The sequence below is a fragment of the Aricia agestis genome, chromosome 15 (genome assembly GCF_905147365.1).
Source record: "Aricia agestis chromosome 15, ilAriAges1.1, whole genome shotgun sequence".
Taxonomy (NCBI): domain Eukaryota; kingdom Metazoa; phylum Arthropoda; class Insecta; order Lepidoptera; family Lycaenidae; genus Aricia; species Aricia agestis.
This window is the reverse complement of record NC_056420.1, coordinates 6,482,610-6,507,978: the sequence shown is the minus strand read 5'-3', so window position 1 is coordinate 6,507,978 and position 25,369 is coordinate 6,482,610. Positions and strand designations below refer to the sequence as shown.

At 36.5% G+C, this 25,369-nt stretch overlaps 1 protein-coding gene across 1 annotated transcript in view; it reads left to right on the top strand.

Moving 5' to 3' along the window:
* LOC121734110 (small conductance calcium-activated potassium channel protein) overlaps nt 1-25,369 on the top strand; it is a 299,498-nt gene that overhangs the window by 259,285 nt on the left and 14,844 nt on the right. The window contains exon 5 of the mRNA XM_042124526.1: nt 17,403-17,602. Coding sequence (XP_041980460.1) covers nt 17,403-17,602 — 200 coding nt within the window. The remainder of the gene's footprint in view (nt 1-17,402; nt 17,603-25,369) is intronic.

Here is a 25,369-nt window from a genome sequence, read left to right as displayed (position 1 = left end):
TTGGGGTGGGGAGACTGCCCGACTCGTCGATGAAAAGTAATGCTGAAATTTCTTTTATCCAGCGATATGAGGAAAATTCTCAGGACAAGTACATTTGTGCCTCTAAGTAACTATAGTCGTTAATTATGTTAAAATATGGTATAAAATATGGTATATAATAATAGATTAAGTAATATTCTACGAAATAATATAAGTTATACCCTTAAACTATTCATATTTTCTAGTATGTAAGCGTTTTTGTTTGTAAAAAAAGTAGAGGGACAGCACCGATTTCATAAAAATAGATCTTCAAGTTATTTATTTCTACCTTTGTAATAGTCCTAGGCATATTTTTTTTGCCACAATCCTATAGCAACCCATTGAATAGTAAAACAAATAATTGACAATAATATTCCCTTTTTTTAATAGTAATTTCAACGAAGACAAAAAAAAGCCGTTTCGGAAATTCACCCTTTTACAATTAATTTAAAAATTCAGTAAAGTACGGTCCAGATTCTTTTCAGAATAAACTGACTCTAAAACATTTGACGCACATACTATCATCTCGTACGTCGGATGTAAGTCTGCATTTTCCTAAGGGTCAATTCAGACCGCAACGCGACGAGGCGAGGCGAGGCGCGGCATACATTTGTACGGATTTGACAGATTTAAATTGCGTGAGACTTCTTGCGAATCAAATCCATATAAATTTAGAAACACATCTACGCCCGTTGCGGTCAGAATCAACCATTACAATACGACATTATTTTTGTTAGGACTCTGCAATTAAACCCACGAGTCACAATATGTCAAACCAAGCTTCACAGCACTGAACCCCAAGACGTTATCATCGCTTTAGTCAAAAATTTTGTAGCTAAAATTCCTTTTAATAAAGTCTCGAGCGGTAAAGCAAGGTCAATAAATTGTTCCTTTTTTCCGCCAGCATCTTGTCAGCAGTAATGAGGATGTAGGGGGACATTATGATCTAACTTTTATTCGGTGCCCGACGCCGCGGGCCGCAGGGATGCCGAATATCCTCTTAATTTACGATTTCTCTATTTCATAAGTCTTTTTCACCCATAAAGAAATTTGAACCCTCCCAAATCTTGACTCCGTATTTCATTAACGTGTTAAAACTTAGTTTAGAAGACTTTGTGATAACTTTTACGCTTTTAGGCTTTAAGACAGTATCTAGATTTTAGCAGAGGAGTTTGTCTTCTTTTAAATAAATTCTTGCGTAATTTTTCTACACGTGAAAATTAATTAGAAAAATTATACGTCGGAGAGCCATACTTTGGCACGAATGGGCCGGCTCGACCGGAGAAATACCACGTTCTCACAGAAAACCGGCGTGAAACAGCGCTTGCGCTGAGTGAGTGAGTTTACCGGAGGCCCAATTCCCTCCTCTATTCCCTTCCCCTCCCATCCCTACCCTCCCCTATTACCCTATTCCCTGTTAAAAGGTCGGCAACGCTCCTGCAGCTCTTCTGATCCTGCAAGTGTCCATGGGCGACCGAAGTTGCTTTCCATCAGGTGACCCGTTTGCTAGTTTGCCCCCTTATTTTATAAAAAAAAAAAACATTTCCAGTAGAAATATTTACTGCAAACCTTGCTTAATGGTGGCAGTTTGGAAGATCAAATGTACATTTACGTATTAAGTGCTATGTCCAAACGAATTTATTTAATTTCAAAGTCGAAATAAACATAAAGTGCTAACTTTATTCTCTACTACATTACTTGCGGATTCATTAATATTACAGTCGCATGAAAATCATTGAAAATACTTCATTTTAATGAGGAAATCGCAATTACGTGTATGTCCACCATTTCGAGCTCACCATACGTGTTCAAAAGATTTTCAATTAATTGTATAAACTACATTTACGGACATCAATTAAAACATAAAACAATGCAATCTGCCCGCCGATCGGAGGCATTGTTTCGATGCACAATAGATACAGATAAATCCACAAAATTAAACCGTGTTGCTAAATTGAAAAAAAAGCATTGAAAAATTCAGATTTATCAAAAGATTTAAAGTATTTTCAATAAGCCTTTATTGCGGCAAAATACCTGAAACTTCCGGTAAATACTACAAATTTCAATGTTTGTTGCAAATTTAAAAATTTGGGCGTAATATTTCTTTTAAATTCAGATTCAAATTCAACAGTTAAAAATGTAGATGACATTATTCACTGTTGAGTTTGAAAAGATTTTAAGATTAAAAACCATATTCAAAAATCGCTTAAATTTCTATTAGAGATAAGTAGTTTCTATTAGAGATAAGCATTTGTGTGTGCCACGAACAGTTAAATAAATAAATACCACTAAAAAATATGTTTATTGTATAACTTCCGCTCAGTTATAATATGACGTTAACTATTAATATCAGTACCTGGATGACCGAGCTTTGCTCGGTATAGCAAACACTCAATTGACTTCGTGTTACTTAATAACGCCATCTGCTGGTCGTTAAAACAATTAGTTGCTAAGAAAATAGTATTATTAGTCGTCAATAGATGTCAGGAAGAGTCATATTTTTCAGTTTATCGATTATCGATAAAACACGAATAAAAAGACATTTTCTGAAAATGATTCCTAGCTAGATCGATTTATCGCCCCCGAAACCCCCTATATACCAAATTTCATGAAAATAGTTGGAGCCGATTCCGAGATTCCAATTATATATATATACAAGAATTGCTCGTTTAAGGATATAAGATTCAACCATAAACCTAGATAGTATTACTGAAAATCCCGGGCAATCAGGCAGCCTCTTATACACTATATTATGGACACATTTTATAGCTCGAAGCGTATTTCCCTGACGTTCGAAGCTGTTGTAGCTAAACTACTGGGTACTTAAAGCTGGGGATAGCTTAACTCGAGCTATAATGAATGTAGTACTTAATATCTTAGGTAACATTCGTATTTTATCGCTTGGCGTTATGTAAATTTATAAGCTGTGAGACTAATAGTTGCTTAATTGCCCTAGATAAAATATGCTTGACTTTTACATGAGACACTAAATGTTCACTATTTCAGCAGCAAGGCTTATTGCATTTCCGTGTGAGCACGAATCCAAGCTAAATCTGCAAATATACTATTCGGTCGGTATGTAGTTGGTCCAACGGGTACTATAGGCATATTAAATTATATTTTACATACTTGGCTCAGTGACCCAAACTGGATCTCGCCTTCTGACACGAGTTTTCGTAAAATTGCTGCATCAGTGTGATAAATTACATTCTACATCAAGCGAAAACAAGAGGCACGCATGAATAACTGACGATAAACTGTTTTGGATGAGTTTTTAGGAGATATTTGGAATAAAATCGATTAGATATTTAGCTATTTTCACCTTAGACGGAGTAACATAGAACTTGTTATGTTAATGGTAAGCGGAAGGTAAAACTAAAGTCTTATTTAACACGAGCCTTTGCCCGCGGCTTCGCTCGCGTTAAGAAGTATTATTATATACAAACTTTCATCCCCTATTTTAACCCCTTGGGGTCGGTATTATCTAAATCCTTTCTTAGCGGATGCCTTCGTCATAACATCTACCTGCATGCAAAATTTCAGCTCGATCCGTCCAGTGGTTTGGGCTGTGCGTTGATAGATCACCATGTCAGTCAGTCACCTCTGAGTTTTATATATATAGATGACCTTTGCATCTGTTGTGGATGGTTTATGTTTACAGTATTTTCAGAGCGAGTAACCACTCTTCAAATACTGTAGAGTCTGGGACAGGATTTTATATGTCCGCAATATGGCCGGCCTAGTGCAGAGCCGGCCAATAGCTCAATATGTCAGCTGGGACTGACCATATGCGTGTTTCCTCACGATATTTTCCTTTATCGTACGAGCGTCCGTATTATGTACATAAGATCTGAAAATGTCTTATTGGTACACGCCTTCACACGGAATCGAATCTGCACCCTCACGAATGCGAACCAAAGGTACCCACTAGGCCACGGACGCTCCGTAAAGTATCATTATCAAACTAATAAGACTACACACGATATTATTATACATACTTCGTTGAACCCTTTACGAGTACAGAACTACAGGAATCTCGTTGACATTGTCATGGAGACAAGGATGCGAAACAACTGTTTCTCAAAAGGATAGTGACTTGACTTCTCACATTAGAATGTTAGTATGAAACCCAGCTTATAATTGGTGCTACAATTATTATTATGGTGAGGGATATTAATGAGGTAAAGAATTTTTACTATAGTTTATTTATTTTCTAACTGTGGAGCTGTGGGCAAAAAGTAATAATATGACACAAGTACTTGTCGATACGTAAATTGTCACCAAAATCCAGATCGACTAGAGTCTAGAGTCTAGAGTAAATATCTGTTGTATGTCGATCTAGTACTTACAAAATGAAACCATCCTTATCAGTGGTGCTAAAATGGTCGCTTTGAATAATCATGATATGATTCATTTTTATAAAATCGCAAAATGCAACTCTGCTTGCAATTCATTTCTGTATTTTTGTACTGATTTGACATTTGTCAGTATGACAGTTTTGACAATTCATTTGCTGAATTGATTGAGAGGAATTGCTAAATGTGACCATTTTAGCCCCGCAGGTTTTCTTTAGTGTTTCATATTGAACCTTAAGTACTAGGTATACGATCGTAGGTGATGAAATAATATGAATGGATTGTCGCAATAAAATGCTTCTGACTTGTCAGAAAATAAGCCCACATTTTGCAGGGTTTTCTTTTTAAAATTTAGTTTCAATTATAAAGTTATAATACCTAGCGGAATAGAGAAACAAGCGAAATGTCAACACCAGTAACACTGCCTGGTAATAAGAAACGTGTGTCATGTGACAGCAGAACCATGTTTTTTTCATCTGTTTGACGTCCATTCGGAACTTATCGGCACGTTGACAATTTAATCTCTTAGAAAAATGCTTGTGTAAGTGTATACGTAAACTTTTTACACAAAGGCGTAAATCAATTTCGGTTTTGTTTGGCAGCTCGTGATTGTTGCTCTCTGCCGCTAGGTGTAAGTATTAAATTTATGGTTTTAATCAAGCTTCACCAATAAACTATAAAGCGACCAGTTTAAGCGCGACCTTCTCGTAGCATACTAAATGTATGCTACGAGAGTCACGCTTTAAGTGGTCAGAGTGTAATTATATTAGGCTTGAAAGTAACAATATTAATTGTATCATTAACCAATCTATACATATAATAAAATCGTAGAGGTAAAATTTTTGTACATTGAAAATAAACTTGAAAAAACGAGTTAGGGGCATATTAGAAGAGTAGTAGAACACATTTTAACTGTTTTTGAAATTTTTGTTTCTCTGTCTGTTTGTCTGTTTGTCTGTTTGTCTGTTTGTACAGGCTAATCTCTGAATCCGCTGGACCGATTTCATTGAAATTTGGCATGATGATACCTTACATCCCTGGTCAACATCTTAGATACTTTTTTTTAACCGACATTAAAAAAAGGAGGAGTTAATGTTTACTTTGCTGTTTGTGGTCAGATTTTCAAAATTCTTTTTTTGTTGTATAGATTGCCCGAATTTGATACCATATTTACAATAAAATCGGCCAAGTGCGAGTCGGACTCGCACACGAAGGGTTCCGTACCGTTATAGAGAAAAAATAGGCCAAAAGTTGTATTTTTGTATGGAAGCCCCCCTAAAATTTTTATTATATTCTAATTTTATTATTAAATATTAAAGTACACATACAATTAAGGATTCTGTGAAAATTTCAACTGCCTGCCTGTTGTCATTATTGATATCGAGCAAAAAATGCCAAAAAATCATGTTTGTTGTATGAGAGCCCCCCTTAAATATTGATTTTATTTTGTTTTTAGTGTTTGTTGTTATAGCGGCAACAGATATACACAATCTGTAAAAAAATCAGAACTCTAGCTATAACGGTTCTTGAGATACAGCCTGGTGACAGACATACGGACAGACGGGCAGACAACGAAGTCTTCGTAATAGGGTCCCGTTTTTACCCTTTTTTTTAACGGGCTTTGGCCCACCACACATTCCCACCACTGTATCTCCTGTGTTGCCAGGATCGACAGCGGTATCCAACCACGAAAACCCTTTAATATGATCTCAGGGAGCCCGAGGGACATGCTAAAGCTGTCTTGGGACCCGCAACGAAATTAATCAGAAGAAGATAGGAGGAGTAGGAAGTTTACAGTTTTCCCTCCCCATAAAAAGCGGGAGAAAGCACAAAGTTGCAATGACCGAAAGTCAAGGAACTAAAGGGAAAGCACCACGGGAATAATTAATGTTAATTATGACTACTAAGCAAGATCTAAGTTAATGTTGGAATTTGTTGTGTTACACTGTTTCCAGTAATAATTATGACAAAAACGCTTAAAAGCACGGAAGTTCCTTGCGCTGTCTACGAGATCATCGTAATATGGGACTCCAGATTTACAAAGTATGTTATAAAGCATTATAGATCTTAAAGGTTTTTACCCTTTGGGTACGGAACCCTAAAAACAGTGACTTGATAAGTAATGGAATTGAAGGAACTCCTCGAAATTTACAACGACAACCAAAGTGATTACCAATTCTAGCAAAGGTCGATCTTAAAAACTTTTCCTAATAGGTATTCGTAAACGATTATCCAAACCCTGGATAGATATTGACCACTGCGTATCTCAATTCGTTACCGGCCATGGAAATTTTAAAGTAAAATTTTACGGATCTAAGTTACTAGCATCGGTCGAGCACATAGGTAGAAATGTTAGAGTATGTACGACCGAAGGCAGTATGTTTGAATAAACCTCTCATCATATTCTGGAAGAAAGGAGGTTTCTGCCAAGACGAAGGAACTGCAATGCTAGACAACCTACAGTGTAAATCTGATGTCGCATACTACGGTGATACCGTAGACAGCGCTATAGGAACTTAATCAGTGTCTTCAAGCGTTTTGGTCACAATTATTAATGGCAACAGTCTAACACAACAAATTTCAATATTAATTTAGCTATACCTAGCTCAGTTACAATTTTTACTATTTATTATTCTATTTATAATTCTAATTATTTTGGAAGTCGGCGTTCACGTTATCGTGGACGCCGACTTCCAAAATAAAACGTTGGGTACGTTAATTTATGCCCTTTTGATTATTATTTGATATTACCGCCACGTCCAAAATTATAAAAGCGCACATTTTCTTCTGATTAATTTCGTTGCGGGTCCCAAACCAGTTTGAGCCTCTGTCCCTCGAGTTCCTTGAGATCAAATCAAAGGGCTTTCGTGGTTAGATACCGATGTCGATCCTGGTGACACAGGAGATACAGTGGAGGGAATGTGTGGTGGCCGGTGGGTCAACGCCCATAAAGAAATTACATTGTGGGTAAGTAAGTAAACAACTTCAAGCGTTATTTTGTTCTGGTTTAATTGTAGGTTATGAATCTGAGAATCGGAGGCAACTTAAAGAGGGATTGATGCCTACAATAAATCCCGTCTTCTGAAGTCTATCCTCTATCTCCGTCACATGTTCCTTTCCCCTGTCCTGTGGCCCCCATCCCCTGTCCACGCCAAGCGGTCTTCAAAGAAATGATTTTTTAAAACGATAAGTACCGTATCTGAGATTCAAGTTTCCTGGGTCTTTGATGTAAATTAAAAATTTCGTATGTAATATAGATCTAAATAAAATAGTCATCGATCGGTGTTCAATTTTCTAAATCTCGATTTTAATAACATACATTCACGCGGACGAAGTTGCGGGCAACAGCTAGTTTAATTATAATTCTAAAATTAGCTTGACATATTTTTGTTCAAATAATTGATGCGGCCATATCCGTTGTATAATTGTTTATCAATTAATAAATCTGGGTAATAACTCAGTAATTAATATTGAATCACACAGAATATAGTATCATTATGATAAATTATGGAGTGAAATAATTTTACTTATGCTGTGTTCCATTATTGAACAATTAAAAAAAATTGTGGTTAAAGTAAGTAAGTAGCTAAAAATTTGAAAATGGAAGCTTCAGGACCTGAAAAACTATTTGAAATAACAAAATGTGTATTTCGTCTATAGCCAGATAATAATATATTATTAGCCAAATGATGAAGTATGAAATTTACAAGGTTTGTTGAAATTATAAAAGAAAAATGAGTAATTATTGTCCTTACTCCTTATGTTCTAAAATGTTAATTTTTGTCCATTTACGTCTATAATCATTATGCTTCATTGTGTTATTTCAAACAATATTTTTAGCTAAGCTATATTGCACTAAGCCGATTAAAGTTTAAAGCTCCGACGAGAGCTTACTCATGATATTATTAATGTAGGTATTAAGTTCTAAAGCTGTATCGAGATAAGCATTTAGGGAATTCAAAATAATGAATGAGCATAGAAATTCTAGATTCCAGCAAGCTGTTTAATAATTCATTCATATAGTATTATGCTTGTCAAAGTGCTTCCTACTAATATTTTAATAATATAAAAGTGAAATAAAAGTCGCTTATTTTTCCTCATAATACACCGTTAAATGTTTACTTCTTCTATTAGTTAAAAATATATATTTTCATTTTGCTATCAATCTCATAAAATTTTAATAAACTATATTGGCATGGCTCTCCCACGTATATAGTATATACGTGGGAGAGCCATGCTTCGGCACGAATGGGCCGGCTCGACCGGAGAAATACCACGTTCTCACAGAAAACCGGCCTGAAACAGCGCTTGCGCTGTGTTTCGCCGAGTGAGTGAGTTTACCGGAGGCCCAATCCCCTAACCCCTACCCTCTATTCCCTTCCCTACCCTCAACTATTCCCTTCCCTTCCCTACCCTCCTCTATTACCCTATTCCCCCTTTAAAAGGCCGGCAACGCACCTGCAGCTCTTCTGAAGCTGCGAGTGTCCATGGGCGACGGAAGTTGCTTTCCATCAGGTGACCCGTTTGCTCGTTTGCCCCCTTGTTTCATAAAAAAAAAAACTTTAAGGTTATTATCACAATCATGCGATTAGTGATGAAATATAAAGAATATTCTCATATAGTCACGACTTCACTATTTCTTTAATTATTATTGTAGCAAATGATGCTTCAAATATAAACAACTAGACGAAAATGTATAAATCGCATAGGAGCCGTGCAATGTACATTTTTTCACAACAAAAACTTTCCTACTGTACCATCTCGTCTCTCGTAGTACCTATCTGCATATTCAATTTCTCTAATCACTTCTACCGTTTAGTAACAAGGTTACATACAGATAGATTACAAATGTTTCTACCTACGGCGGGTCACAAAAGTTTAAACGAATTTGACCGTATCTACGATGGCACGCTTCAATCCCATAGTGGGCCGCTAAACCCTACAATTTACCATAAAAACTTGGGATTGGACACTTTGTCTCTGTAAGAAATAGGACGTATTTGTCATACTTAATAGATTACATTGAACGAATAAGTTTGAATGAAGGTACATTGTGGTGATCCGTGATACTTACCTAAATCTCAAGCTGTCTATAAGAAGAGAAAATAATTTTAGTTACGTTAACTATACTTAACTCGCATATTATTATTATTTTCATTACTGAAAAATTATAAGAATGTTGTTATTCTATACCTAAGTTGATTTAATATATTTAATCAATGTGATATTATGGACGCATTGCTTCAAGTTCAAAACATTTTAAACGTAGTAGCAATAAATAGATAATATAATTAACATATTTACTCAAAACTTTTCTTTTTAATGTAATATAATTTAAGATTACCTACTAAAAACAAAAATATTATGAAGATGACGTTACCAAAATTGTGATATACATTTCCATAATGTACGAAGTCATTAAGGGAGACAAATTTGATGTTGTTGCTAAGTGATAAAAATAATAAATTATTTTACTATTTGTATTTTACAAAAATTCAACTATTATATGCAATATTAGTACATATTCGTTCCTTCTTTGATTAATCCGTTCATTACCTATTTAACTACTAAATGTGTTTCATTAAAATGTACGTGTTACGAGAAAGGACGTAGGATACTTTTATACCGGAAAAATGTACGGTTCCCGCCCGATAAACTATCTTTGGAGCAACGGAGTTGCCAGCATCATCTTGTATATTATAATATTTTGCTATTATTGGGAAACCTTGAGCCTCATTACACCAAGAATCTACATTACAATGTTGTTGTCAGCCGTTTCACGAGAACACTGAAACTTCGCCTAACCTACAGACATAGATCATGATAGATACCGCATGTGTATGTACTATGTACTTCGCGTCCCATATGAAAACGACGAGCAATGCTCGTCTTTCGAAAGTCTGTTCTTTAGTCTGCTATCGGAATCGGACCTCAATCGGAATTTTAAAAATGCCTAAATGCCTAAAAGTGCCGTATTGAGGTGTAGAAATTGAAATAAAAACGTTGGCCTAGATCAGGGGTCACCAATTAGTTTTGCTCGGGGTCCGTTTTAAGACATGAAATTATCTTCGCGGTCCATACATTTTATATAAAAAAAATATTAAACAAAGATATTAATTTACGGAAATAACATAGGTATTTATTTAGATATCAATGAGAAAAGTAACCATTTTTGTCGCCAATAATCTCTCTGAAATTTGGAGTGAAATATTGGTGCAAGCTATAGATATTGACATTAAATCTTAGAGGTGTTGAAGGCCTAATTAAGATGAAAGAAGATCATCTTCGAACATGCTTGATCCGCACACAATGGGTCGGCGGTCCGGATGCGGACCGCGGTCCGCCATTTGGTGACCCCTGGCCTAGATAATAGGCACTTTTCTTATCATCGGTACGTCACAGTAGCTAAAATAAAATGGCACGCTCGTTTTCATACAAATGGAGTGACATACGGTATGTATCTTGATCTACGTCTGTGGCCTAACCACTCTATAGCCGGTTCACAGTCTCACTTCAAATGTGAACAAAACTATTCTACATTGTAAGACATAATAGAGACGGGAAACTTGCATTTATTCTTGTAATTTGTCTAGAGTTCTGGGAGGTTTTAGATTAAGTTGAGCCAAGAGTAATGTTGGTTCTCAACTTTGGCGTTAAATGCTTTCATGTACTTTGCATACAGATGACTTCATTTCAAGAACTAATTCTATTAGAATTAATGACTCACTAGTGATTGAATTATTTAATGATTCAGTATTAGTTTAATTGTCTGATAAAAGAATGATGCTTCACGGAAAAGGATGGGAGGACAGATTTTATAAATTATGCTGAAATTAAGAGTGCTGTCCTTTGGGTTATAATTTGTGATCATAAAGCGATGATGCACTGCGAAAAATACTTTCGTACACGAGTACGACAAAATATATTTCTGGTAGTATTAATTAGATTCTACTTTCTACATATTATTAAAGTATCATGAAAACACTTATACGTGGGAGAACCATGCTTCGGCACGAATGGGCCGGCTCGACCGGAGAAATACCACGTTCTCACAGAAAACCGGCGTGAAACAGCGCTAGCGCTGTGTTTCGCCGAGTGAGTGAGTTTACCGGAGGCCCAATCCCCTACCCTATTCACTTCCCTACCCTCCCAAATTCCCTTCCCATCCCTACCCTCCCCTATTACCCTATACCCTCTTAAAAGGCCGGCAACGCACCTGCAGCTCTTCTGATGCTGCGAGTGTCCATGGGCGACGGAAGTTGCTTTCCATCAGGTGACCCGTTTGCTCGTTTGCCCCCTTATTTCATTAAAAAAAAAAACAACAGTGCTCAAGCAGGCAGAATTTTTGTGTAATCAAAAACGACCAGTGACTTGCTGTCATCGTTATTATCAAGTTTATCAAAATGAGTCTGAAAATAAAACCTTGAAATTATTCAGCCAATATCTTATACTACCAACCTCATCCTAATACGCGTGGGAGAGCCATGCTTCGGCACGAATGGGTCGGCTCGACCGGAGAAATACCACGTTCTCACAGAAAACCGGCGTGAAACAGCGCTTGCGCTGTGTTTCGCCGAGTGAGTGAGTTTACCGGAGGCCCAATCCCCTACACTATTCACTTCCCTACCCTCCCCTATTCCCTTTCATTCCCATCCCTACCCTCCCCTATTACCCTATTCCCTCCTAAAAGGCCGGAAACGCACCTGCAGCTCTTCTGATGCTGCGAGTGTCCATGGGCGACGGAAGTTGCTTTCCATCAGGTGACCCGTTTGTTCGTTTGCCCCCTTATTTTATAAAAAATAATAATAATAATAACAAGGCTTTTCAACCAATAAAAGGCTTCACGGAAATTCTTGTTAACTTAAAATTATAATACTATGAAATTCTATTCCACTATTTCGAATTGGTATTCGATCGTGGTGGTCCACCTTGTTATCGAGGCGGATTATACTCTAAAGCGAACATGAATATTTATTAAACTTGATTGTATGTTGAACTGATAGTGTAATGATTATGCGAGCAGTAATATAGCTCACCCTATTGCTGTTTGCTATAATATATCTCAATATATGCCTATGTTATGACGGCACTCAAAGTACTAGAATCGAAGATCTATACGTAGGAGAGCCATGCTTCGGCACGAATGGGCCGGCTCGACCGGAGAAATACCACGTTCTCACAGAAAACCGGCGTGAAACAGCGCTTGCGCTGCCGAGTGAGTGAGTTTACCGGAGGCCCAATCCCCTACCCTATTCCCTTCCCTACCCTCCCCTATTACCCTATTCCCTCTTAAAAGCTCTTCTGATGCTGCGAGTGTCGATGGGCGGCGGAAGTGGCTTTCAATCAGGTGACCCGTTTGCTCGTTTGGCCCCTTATTTCATAAAAAAAATGTTTTAAATGATCTAGAGACTTACAGATTTTAAAACATTATGAACAATCGCTTAAAAAATCATTAAATTAGTTGTTTTTTCTTGTCCTGGATTGAAAAGTTTTTAGAGCGCAATATCAATTGGCAAAATAAATCTCACTAATTATATAAGTACAAGTATGTGTATTTGTTATTTCTTTATTCGAAAAGTACTGAAAAGATTCTGATAAGATTCGGTACAGTAGTTGATTAGCCTCTAGAAGACCACACTGGCCTATTTATATGCCTAAAAAGCCTAGTGCTCTCAAAGTCTATTTACATGGGCGGAGCCGGAGGCAAAAGCTTGTGATCAAATAAATCAAACCCTTTGAAAAAGTATTTGCCTTGAAGGTTCTGGACCTTAATGGACCTTCTCGAGAGGTTTTCGGATCAACCCTTTGGAAATAGTTGAGCTGTATATCAGAGAAAGTACACTTAAAGGAAGTAAGTGGTCCGTTACACTCCAGCTTACTGTCACTGCAGCTAATAAATTATTATTATTATTTTAGCATTTATACATAAGTGCCTTATCACACTGGCGATTGGCGAGCGATTTGAAAGCGACGCGACTGCGCAGCGCATACGCCGCGATTGCGCGGCGTGCACGTCGCGACACCGCAGCGTCGTCGCGGCGTGGCATGGACGCCATTTTGTACACTCGTCTTCACAGATTATTATTATATAAAGTAGACTCGTCTAGGGAGTGACGTCACAATTCATTTTGCTGCTGAGTGTCCAAAACGCCGTAGAAGGCAAGCTGCGTGCACGCCGCGCAATCGCGGCATCATCGCAGCGAGTGCGCTGCGCAGTCGCGTCGCTTTCAAATCGCTCGCTAATAGCCAGTGTGATAAGGCCCTAAAATGATACTATTATGAGGTGTAAAATAATAAATTTCAGACATTTAAATTGAGGTTTTATTTTTTTAGGTAAAAAATAAAGGCTAAAGAGAGTAGACTCAGGGCAGCTCCAACATAGTTTTACCTAAAACGTTGTTTCAGGTAGACGCATTTTTAACCGACTTCAAAAAAGGAGGTTATCAATTCGACCCAGTATGAAATATTTATAGAACTGCCCAGTTTTCGTATAATTATGTTAGTCTATATCAGCGTCTGAACAAATGTGCTGAATTTCTAAAATTGTATGTATGTGTCTTGAAGTCGGTTTTATCATAAATACTATTTAATTATATTTTGTAATGTCATGGTCTTAACATTGTCAATTGTCATGCTTCAAGAGAGCTTTCATCTTTATAATCACTTATACTAGAGATCGCCCATTGGTCGAAATTCGACCTTAGTTTCAACGACATTCATAGGACTCCTACCTATATTTTGTAAAAAAATATTGGCTTTATCATAATATATTTTTCAACTCTTGTCTCTGGGACTCAGCTGATCTCAGACTGGTCGTGTAAGCATTGTCTAATAGTATCTAAGATTCAATGAAAAAAAACTATAATCCATTTTCAATTTGTCACCTTGTTGTCAACAGACTTCAACCATAAATAAAAGAGTATAATTCGTATGTTTAGGCTTGTCACTCAAAAATCTGTCAATTTTCCTAGTGTGTGTGTTGTAGTATGTGTAATGTTTTATTTGTTAAAAAAATGTATAATTAAATCATAATTAGAAAATAATATTAGCTCGATGCACTCCTTCATCATATAATGAAATTTTGCACATAGTTAACTGTGCAAAATTTCATTCACCTACGTTTACCCATTTTTCGTCAAAAGGGATACAAAGTTTTTGGCTCACGTATTAATATATAGATAATATTATGCTTCTATCTAGCTATCAACAACTTCCGTCTCAAATGAGAATTAACAACCCGGCCAACCTTGTTAAAACTTTGTTTTCGTTAAATTTCATTAAATTACATCACATCTCGAAAAGCAATATTCGATATCGAAAACTTCCAAGACGAGGGCTTAAACTAATTTTACATAAAGAAATAAAAGTTCTTTGCCGAAGTTCGCCTTGCAGCCTCAGTACAAATATAACACTCGAAATATAGAGGCGCTACAAGAAGTTTTTTAATCAAAATTGTTATTATAGGTTCTTGTGAATGTTCGAGTATAGTCAAAATGAAATTAGGTGTCCCCAGCGGTCATTGACCCTTTTAGTCTAGAGCTATGTGAAAAATGCTGGCACTTTATTTAGTTAACTTAAAAAAATCTTATTATTACATACACTTATTATACATACTAATTAAAGATTTATCGGAAAGCCTCTTGGTAACTCGAAAGGTATACGGTGACGAACCCTTTCCGTAAGCTATAGCTTTGTCCACACTGTGCCTTTTTTTGTTCGTTAAGGGCATGTGTTATAGCGCAGTCAACAGCGAACGTGAGGCATGCCTGCGACGCATGCCCTCTGACCGCATCCAAAACTAATTAAATAATTATACACTTTCCTTGCACTTATTCCACTTTATTTGCGAAATAAAGTGGAATAAGTGCAAGGAAAGTGTATAATTATTTAATTGAAGATGAATTTCCACCAAGAAGTGACAGTACATTCAATATCATATACTGTTATCATATCGTATCCAAAACTTCAAAAATGACAATATTGGCGTTGCGTTCCTTGACACATTCAATTATAGAATGCGCCAATATGACAGTTGAAGACGAAAATTGAAGATGAAAGTGCACAGTGTGGACATAGCTTATCGCCTTTCGCCTCACCGTCAACCAGGCGTCAACCAGGCGTCAACCTAACATATGCACGTAACCAAAGCGTATCAGTAGCGCCTGCACGTCAACTCGGCTACGGCTAGGCGACGCCTCGCTTACGGCTCGGAGAAGGAGAAAGGGGCAAGGGTGGACGAAGAAACGTTAGCTTGAGTACGGAGAGAGAGAGTACGGAGCATGGGGATGATTAAATACACTTACTATTAAACATAATAAATACGCTTAATAATACATAATAATTGAGAATAAAAACGTCTGATGATAAATTTTATGCTCAAATCTGAAATTTACAGTATTGATAAGTCTGTTGATATTCTATACTTGTACGTCGCATCTTCATCTAAATTTTTTTGTATAACTGCTTAGTCGATATTTATTGTACTTATTATTGACATGTAATTTGTAGTTTAGCATAGAGTCAAGATGCTTCGACTTAACTTCCGAAAATAACGAAGAATTAATGGAAACAAGTTATTAATTCGGGTTGGCATTTAATTGATTTTTACTTCAACTTCAGGTATTCTTAATTAAATTTTGCTTGGAACTTAAAGTGGCCAGAAACAGCGTCGATTATTATTTAACGATGAATAAGAGACTCACGAATTTGCATGAAAATTGGTTCCTGTACGGTGATAAGCTATATTCATAATAATAGGTACTTACATCTACCAATGAAAACAAGCTTTAGATGTCTTCTGGAATTTATTTTTATACAACACAAACATTTTAGTGTAAAGACACTAAAATGTTTGTGTTGTTTTTTTTTTTTTTTTTTTTTTGTTAAAATTGGTCAAAAAAAGTTTTTGCGTGAAAGCGTCTAAGTTGGTAGTTGGTATACGGTTAGTATTACGCTTCAAAGTTCAAAGAATGTTTTGTGTTTGCGAGAGTCAATTTGTTACAATGTGAAACTATATTTGGTTGTGTGCAATTTACTTATTCAGCTATCAGTGTATATAAAGTATTTTAACTACGCTGAATAAATTATAAAATTTCGAAAGCATCTGTTTCTTCCCCTGTCGCTGTAGATGTACACTCTCAACGTGGATGACCTTGAAAAATCCACGTGACTAAAGAAGTTATTTGTGTCAGCTATGGAAGCCTTTTTAATAATAATAATAGTTTATTTTGCAGAAAGAAAGTACAAAAGTTGATAAATTAATAAACATGCCTTGGTAGCCCTAAAGTTTTACTTCAAAAATGCCCAGCTCTGGAGACCTAGACTGACTTACTCTCAATTGAACAACCTTGAAAAATCAACGACGTGTCTAAAAAAAGTCGTTTGTTTCAGCTGCGGAAGCCGGTGTCAATGCTGTCAATTCTCGGCGCGATAGGGTTCCGTTTCAAGGTTCAACAAAACTTGGTTTGACTACGGAACCCTAAAACGGAACCCTACTCAGCTGATTTTTTATACAGTGTGTAACAAAAATAAGTGATAATACTTTAGGGTGTGTACTTGTTCCTTGTAGAGAGTTCACTGTGATGACTGAAAGACGAACATTTTTCTTTCACTTTTGTATGGGCAAAGGCCCGAGCGTCACGGGTGGGAAACCCGTCATACAAAAGTGAAAAAAAATTTGGTCTTTCAGCGCTGCTACTTTCACAGTGAACTCTCTAGAAGGAACACGTACAGACCCTAAAGTATTATCACTTATTTTTGTAAATCATAATATATAATTTAAGAGTAACATTGTCCTACAAATAGAACAATCCGTATTTTAGGACCATCAAGTCAAAGTATGAAATCCTTTCTATCTCTGTTAGCTGCCACTTTCGAGATTTTTCGCAAATAAAAATGTTGTTCTGCTTATCAAAATGAAGCTACTCACACAAAAATTGCTTGATAGTAATAAAAAAATTGTTCTAGGGGACCCTATAACCTCATGCCACCTTAAAATATCAACTTGCCTCAAGAAGTTGTTCGTTTCAGCTGCGGAAGCCGGTGTCGACGCTGTCAATTCCCGGCGCGATGAAGTCGTACTCCGGGCGGGACGCGTCGACGGAGGAGGCGGGCGTCGCGCTCGTCGGCGTGCACAGCGAGTACCCGCGCTTTGGCGAGGAGCGCGCGCTCGGCGGCGGCACCTACAAGGGCGGGGGGGCGGCCAAACACAAACCCAATATAGGATATAGGTAAGAGCCTGGCATATCCAGTCCATCAGTCTGAGACTGACGCCAGAATGATGACAGAGTACAAAAAAAATTATCAGTCTGTCAATTAAACGGTTACACGATTCTTCCGTCAATCTGGATCAGACTGAACTGAACTGCTGCTGAACTGACTGACCGTTTAACCCTAGTCTAAGCGCTTAACAATTACGGTACAATCCGTAGGCCGTAAGGGTCGTAAATCGTAATCCGTAACTGCGCACCTCGTGCAGTGATATCGAACGGTATTGTTTGCCAAAAACACGCTTGTTTGTGGTGACTGATCCCTTGATAGATCGCCTTCCAGCGGAGTGCAAAGCTGATTTATACACATGGCAAATCGCGTTCACGAACAAGTTTTTTGTAGTAACTTGCGCGCATCATTAAAATAGGTGTTGAGCGCTAATCATCTGAACAATCTGGGCAATCCATACACACGGCCCAAGGGGGGCGGAACATAGCAGACAACCATGAAAGACGTGAACGTGAACCCTCTGTGATACAATAAGTCAATTTTTTTTGTGACGTATTAATGTCATCCACATTCAGAAACCTTGGCAATTAAGGGCACTCCATTTTAAGACATAATATGCTAATTACTCACATACGGTTTTGGTCGATAGTTTTACTCCGAATCGAAGAAATTATTGGACATATTGGACATAATATTTAATTCCATCGAGCCGGCTCGAAGTGGGCCTACGAGCTGTCAGTTTTGCGGTACACACGGTGGTTATTGCTCGATTTAGAGTAAAATTATCGAGCAAAACCGTATGTGAGTACTTAGCAATACAGAGACATAAGGAATTCGAGTCAATATGTTTTAATATGACGTAATGTGGATGGAACCTTAGGGACAAATCACAAAGACTAAGACATATAAAACCATTGTATGGGTGAGCTATAGAATAATGTCAAGTGATCTCAATATCAAAAGGTCACAATCTAAGGGTTGGCTCAGAAAAAGAGCAACTATGCCTTATCACACCACTTTGAGTTCTGAAGATGTTAGATTCTTTGATAAAATATCTTTGTCTTTTTAACTAGCTGATCTGAGGGCCTATATATCTACTAAAATAATAAAGCTTAGTATACAAAAGCCACTTAGATAATAACAAAATACAGAGGAGAGTATGAAGAAGTTGAAAAAAACTTTATAAGGCTAGAATAAAAATAAAGATTTTTTTATGTTTCAAAATGCAATTCAAAAACGGAATTTCCCATTATTTAATCATCTAATCTCCTTCATTGTGTGCAAGAAAAAAAGGTATTCATCCCAACAGCACTAAATGCTCGCAATCGGACTTCATTGTGTGACGAATGCTCCTTTGTCATACATGCAAATTGTAAAACAGGAAAATTGCGTGAAGTTGCAGCTTGCAAAGCCACAAATGCTGGCGTTAAAAATTTCAGAGCACCGATCACCATATTGTAAAACAAAAACTGAAAAGGCTGTCAGATTTTTGATATTGATAATGCGTGCCATAGCGCCAAACTTTTTTAAATACACATAGGCGAAGACAGTTTTTTACTTGATTTTGAACCAGGAAGTAACTATACAAAGACTGTACTTTGGCAGTCATATTGTGCAAAAGCTTTCAATATAATAACCGCATCTCACAGAAACATAAGATAAGCAACACAGTTGTTTTTGTAGACTTTGGGTCGGTTACTCTAAGAACCTAAGGCTTTCTCACTAAATCACAGATTATGGTTCATATGTTTTACTGTCCAGCAGTAAAGGAAACACCTAATTTATCACATCTATTAGAACCATTCCCCAAGGCACCAGATGTTAAGATTCATTGCCAATGATCCCACTTATTAGTTTTGGTGGATTCCAATGGCGGCCGTGGAAAAAGTAGTCAGAAATAAAGCAAAGAAAATTATAGGATTTTATTTTATTACTCTTTTTATTAATTTACCTTTTAACTTCTTGAAGTATTTTGGTTTTATTTATCACCACATTTTTTATCACTTAGTGATATTTTTTTAAAGTACAATTCATCCAAATGTACGTAGACGTGGGAGAGCCATGCTTCGGCACGAAAGGGTCGGCTCGACCGGAGAAATACCACGTTCTCAAAGAAAACCGGCGTGAAACAGCGCTTGCGCTGTGTTTCGCCGAGTGAGTGATTTTGCCGGAGGCCCAATCCCCTACCCTATTCCCTTCCCAACCCTCATCTATTCCCTTCCCTTCCCTACCCTCCCCTATTACCTCTTAAAAGGCCGGCAACGCACCTGCAGCTCTTCTGATGCTGCGAGTGTCCATGGGCGACGGATGTTACTTTCCACCAGGTGACCCGTTTGCTCGTTTGCCCCCTTATTTCATTTTAAAAATGTACATAGATATTTGATATTGAACTGAATTTTTTTCATAGCTTACATAGTTTTTTAGTCCAGCAATTTGCTTTGAGATGTTTTTCCAGCAAAAAGTTTGGAACAGCAATACATCATCCGCCGATCGTTCCAAACATTTTATACACCAGTTCACTCCATTGATAATTCAATTTCGACGCGACGCGCCAAACTTCGACGTGTCACTAAAATTATTACATTGTGTAGAAAAAAAGACACATTTTTTGTAAAAAAATTTTTGGGAGAATTACGTTCTGCAACAATAATTGACAAAGATTGATATTCGTTCAGCGTTAGTAACAGTTTTCTTTTTTCCTCGTAATCGTTTTCATCGGTTCACGGAAGGTGTGATAAAATTCATGAGGATCACGATCCCCGCCACAAATTACCTCAAGGATCTACAAAATTTTATGCAAAATAAAAGCTGACGGAACGATAAGGAAGTGGGCCAAGACACGGATCGAAATCTAATCGACCTTGCGCTCGAATAAGTTCCCGAACAGAGGGTGAACTCGCAGAAAACTCTCGTTGTTATACTTTGAATTATTCTTCTTGTTTGGAGTTATCAGCGGAAGGAACAAAAAGATGTAAACATTTTAAGAAAATGGAATTTGTGTTAGTTCCAAATACATCCGGAGAAAACTCCAAGATTGCAGACCTTAATTCACATCTAGGAGTTCCCAACATTTTTTTTATCAATTAATATCTGACTACATAGTTAACATAATAACTAACTTGCAGGAATTATAGGAGGCAGAACGTGTCAAATAAATAATTGTATACCTGTCGCGTATTAGAGACACCAGTTCGTAGCACGTAAAGACAAGTCCGGTTGTAGATTCCTAATTATTTCTACCGCACCAAGCCGCAACATTGAATTTTATACGGACATTTTCTTCTGTTCCCCTAACTACTCTACTATTACTAAACGGGTCACGTTCGAAGAAAACGTGATAAGTTAGATAAAGGCACGTAAAAGTGGAAACTGAGGCCATTTTTAATCTTGTCAATATAAAGGTACCGTTGGGAAAAAAGAAATAAGGAAGGTCATGTCCCAAAATTTGCATATTATTGTGTTTAGCGTTGAGCAACTTTTTTAGGGTTCTTTTGAGAAATACAGTTATCTATATATATATATATATATATATATATATATATATATATATATATATATATATATAAAACTCAAAGGTGATTGACTGATTGACATAGTGATCTATCAACGCACAGCTCAAACCACTGGACGGATCGGGCTGAAATTTGGCATGCAGGTAGATGCTATGACGTAGGCATCCGCTAAGAAAGGATTTTGATAAATTCCAACCCCAAGGGGTTCAAATAGGGAATGAAAGTTTGTATATATCTATATATATAAAACTCAAAAGTGACTGACTGATTGACATAGTGATCTATCAACGCACAGCTCAAACCACTGGACGGATCGGGCTGAAATTTGGCATGCAGGTAGATGTTATGACGTAGGCATCCGCTAAGAAAGGATTTTGATAAATTCCAACCCCAAGGGGTTCAAATAGGGGATGAAAGTTTGTATATAATATACTTCTTAACGCGAGCGAAGCCGCGGGAAAAAGCTCGTCTTTTATATAATTTATGGTAAGGATCTCTAAACGCAACACTGGAATCTGGATACAGGATACGCCATACTTTTTAATTTACCTTTGTCCTTACGGACTTTTCTTTACAGGAAAATACGAATATTTCATTGAAAATAAAAATATCCTTTATAATATGTCGAGGGTCTACACTGTACTCTCCAGTACTATATTTTTATTCTGAATATATTCTGAAAAAAATCTGAATATATTTAATATATTCAGATTTTTTTCGCATTGAATATAAATTCTTAAGTTATGCCTCAATGTAGAGTACAGTGTAAACCCTCGACATATTATAAAGGATATTTTTATTTTCAATGAAATATTCGTATTTTCCTGTAAAGAAAAGTCCGTAAGGATTTTTTTCCTGTTTAAAATACTAGCGAACATCGATACTAATATCTATATATTAATACGTGAGCCAAAAACTTTGTATCCCTTTTGACGAAAAATGGGTAAACGTAGGTGAATGAAATTTTGCACAGTTATAGTTTATATTATGGTGAAGGAGTGCATTGAGTCAATATTATTTTAAAATTATGCTTTTATCATACATTTTTTTAATAAATAAAACATTACACACACTACAATACGCACACTAGGAAAAATGACAGATTTTTGAGTGACAAGCATATACATACGAATTATACTCTTTTATTTATGGTTGAAGTCTGTTGACAACAAGTTGACAAATTGGAAATGGATGATAATTTTTTTTATTGAATCTTAGATACTATTACGGCCGTTCCCAATATTTGATCTATCTCTGGTTTTGCCCTACTAAAGATAGGAATAGCTCACAATTGATATAAAATATATGTCTCTAAGGAGGCCTATGTCCAGCAGTGGACGACTATAGGCTGATATGATGATGATGATGATGATGATGATGATGATGATGATGATGATGATATGTCTCTAATGTCTAATGTGAGTTATTCCTATCTCTAGTAGGGCAAAACCAGAGATAGATCAAATATTGGGAATGGCCGTTAGACAATGCTTACACGGCCAGTCTGAGATCAGCTGAGTCCCAGAGACAAGAGTTGAAGAAAATATGATAAAGTCAATATTTTTGGTAGTAGTCCAATGTCGTTGAAACTAAGGTCGAATTTCGACCATTGGGCGACCTCTAGTTATATATAAATGCGAAAGTGTGTCTGCCTATCTGTTTCCTCTTAACGCTTGTATTGAGGTAGCTTGAGTCCCGGGAATACATAGGATACTTTTATCCTTGAAAAATGTACGATTTTCGCTAGGAAACGTAACTCCCATACTATCACCGTTTTAAAGGCTGTCTACTCTGTTAAAGGTTTCTTTCGAACTGTCATGTAACGATCAGCCTAATACCGCTCAAGGGCACCTAAATATTGCAAATATATTGAAATGTGTGGTCACAGTAGGTACACATTTTAACAAGTATTGTAGCGAATGTTTTTTGACGGAGTTACTTTTCCTCAGTTTTTATTATTCGTAGGATTTTCGCGATAATCGAACTTCTGCGCAACGTACTTGTGGTAGTTATCTAATATTTTATATCTTTACCTAGTATAACCTAATACGTTAGAATATAAAACAAAGTTGTAACTAAGCATACAAGAAGAGTTACAGCAGGCCAGTATTTGAGTAGAATCCACTCGGGACTATAATAGTAAAAGTTTGGAAGCAATTAATGTTCTCGGTAAAGTAATATGTAGTAACTTTGCTCCCACAAACCCATACAAAAAGGTTAACCACGGATGAGTGTTTGAAAAAAGTGTAACACTTTCATCGTCTAATTACACTAGCCAGGCTATTTATGAATAGCTTATTAATTATGAATAGGCCATATAGGCTAGACTAGGACTGGCAGGGCCCTATGGGGTTGACAAACTTCGCACATGGGACGGCCGAAATAAAGTGGCTTACCGCCGTACTCAGAGACATTTAAATTACGATTAACCTCAATTTAATGAAGAGTTTGACAGATAATTTATGTGGCTTATGTCCAAATTTTGAATTAATTACAATTAAGTAAATAATGTTCCACTCTGAGTGCGGCAGTTACAATCATTTATTATTATTATTATTTATTTATTATTATCATTTATTATTATAATTATTATATTTTTTTATTTATTATTGGCCCACTGTGTCCCACTGCTGGGCCTCCCCTCTTTTCTTCCACAATTCGCGATCTTGTGCTGTTATTGGCCACTCTTTGTCGAACGCATCCAGTTCGTCGCGCCACCTTTTTTTGGGTCGGCCTCTATTACGCCGACCGGTCGGTAGGCACTCCGAAACTTACACTCATAAAAAATATTAATCCGGCACTGATACTAGCTGTTGTTCTTCATCATTATCTAAATTCTAATGCCATATACATAGCGAAGTTCGGCAGCAGGTTGGATTTTGTCCGGTCTTGGGCTAATTTCTTTAATTTGGGTAGAATAATAATAATTATTAGTACTTATCATTTTCAATTACTTGTCCGACCAGCCTTTTACGCTTAAGAGCACTTCAAATTGAGCGATTTAACAGTAAAAAAGAATTCATGATTTTACACAATAGGGCGCTGTCAGTCCTAGGCCGCGGCCTATACGGCCAATTATTCATAAATAAGCTAGCTATTCATTAATAGGCTGGCTAGTGTAATTAGACGATGAAAGTGTTACACTTTTGTCAAACATTCATCCGTGGTTAACCTTTTTGTATGGGTTTGTGGGACTAGATAAAAAAACTACAAGAAATCAGAAACATCACAATTGCAAGTACAAAAGACACGTAACTGTAACCGAGCTTTATATGTTCATCCGTGACTTCCGTTTCCGGTAACGCGCTGATTCCACAACATAATATAATATCCGTTCATTTTATAAAAGTAATGAAATTGACGCTTTGCATTTCAAAATGGTTCATCGTTTCATTCATTTAAAAGTATTTCGTATTGTTTTCGATATTATATGGCTTTAAGAATAACGTTCGAAATAAAAATAGAAATAATATATATTATACTAGCTGTCCCGGCAAACGTTTCTTTGCCATATAAAGTATTTCGCCCATATTATTTTATTGAATTAGTGACTAAATAAGTTTGTCACCATGGCAACGTCCGTCGCTATCCCGTCGCACAAACAATGGTCACCGTCAGTTTTGAGTTGTAATAATTTACTATTATTTATTCAACAAATACACTTATCAATATAAAAAGTACCCAGTAGCCGATTCTCAGACTCACTGAATATGCACATAAAATTTGGTCAAAATCAGTAAAGCCGTTTCGGAGGAGTACGCTACCTATCATTGTGAAACGAGAATTTTATATATTAGAAAGATTTGGTGTATAAATAGATAACTATGGCATCTCGGTATATTTATTTTTCTTAAAAAAATCGTCTGTTTGATACATAAGAAAAAAAAAGGAAAAAACGACGAAGAAGTATGCCATAGTACCTATAGTACTGGACTGTAGGTATTATGGCAATGTACTTATTTATATTATAAGGGTATCCTAGGCTCCTTTTAATACTGTTTACTTTATAATTATAGTGAAGCACGTTTAATATATATACATTTTTTATTTATTTATTTATTAAACAAACTTATCTACTATTACAGGATAACCCAATACAGAAGATATTTATAGGAACTTAAACATTACAACACAAATTTAATTACAACTTACCGCTAATAGCACAATAAGTATAATTAGGAACTCTATTTATAATTAATATAATATACATTTTACACTATGTCAGAAGACAAAATGCAGCTCTTGTGAATTCACTCAGTGAACAAG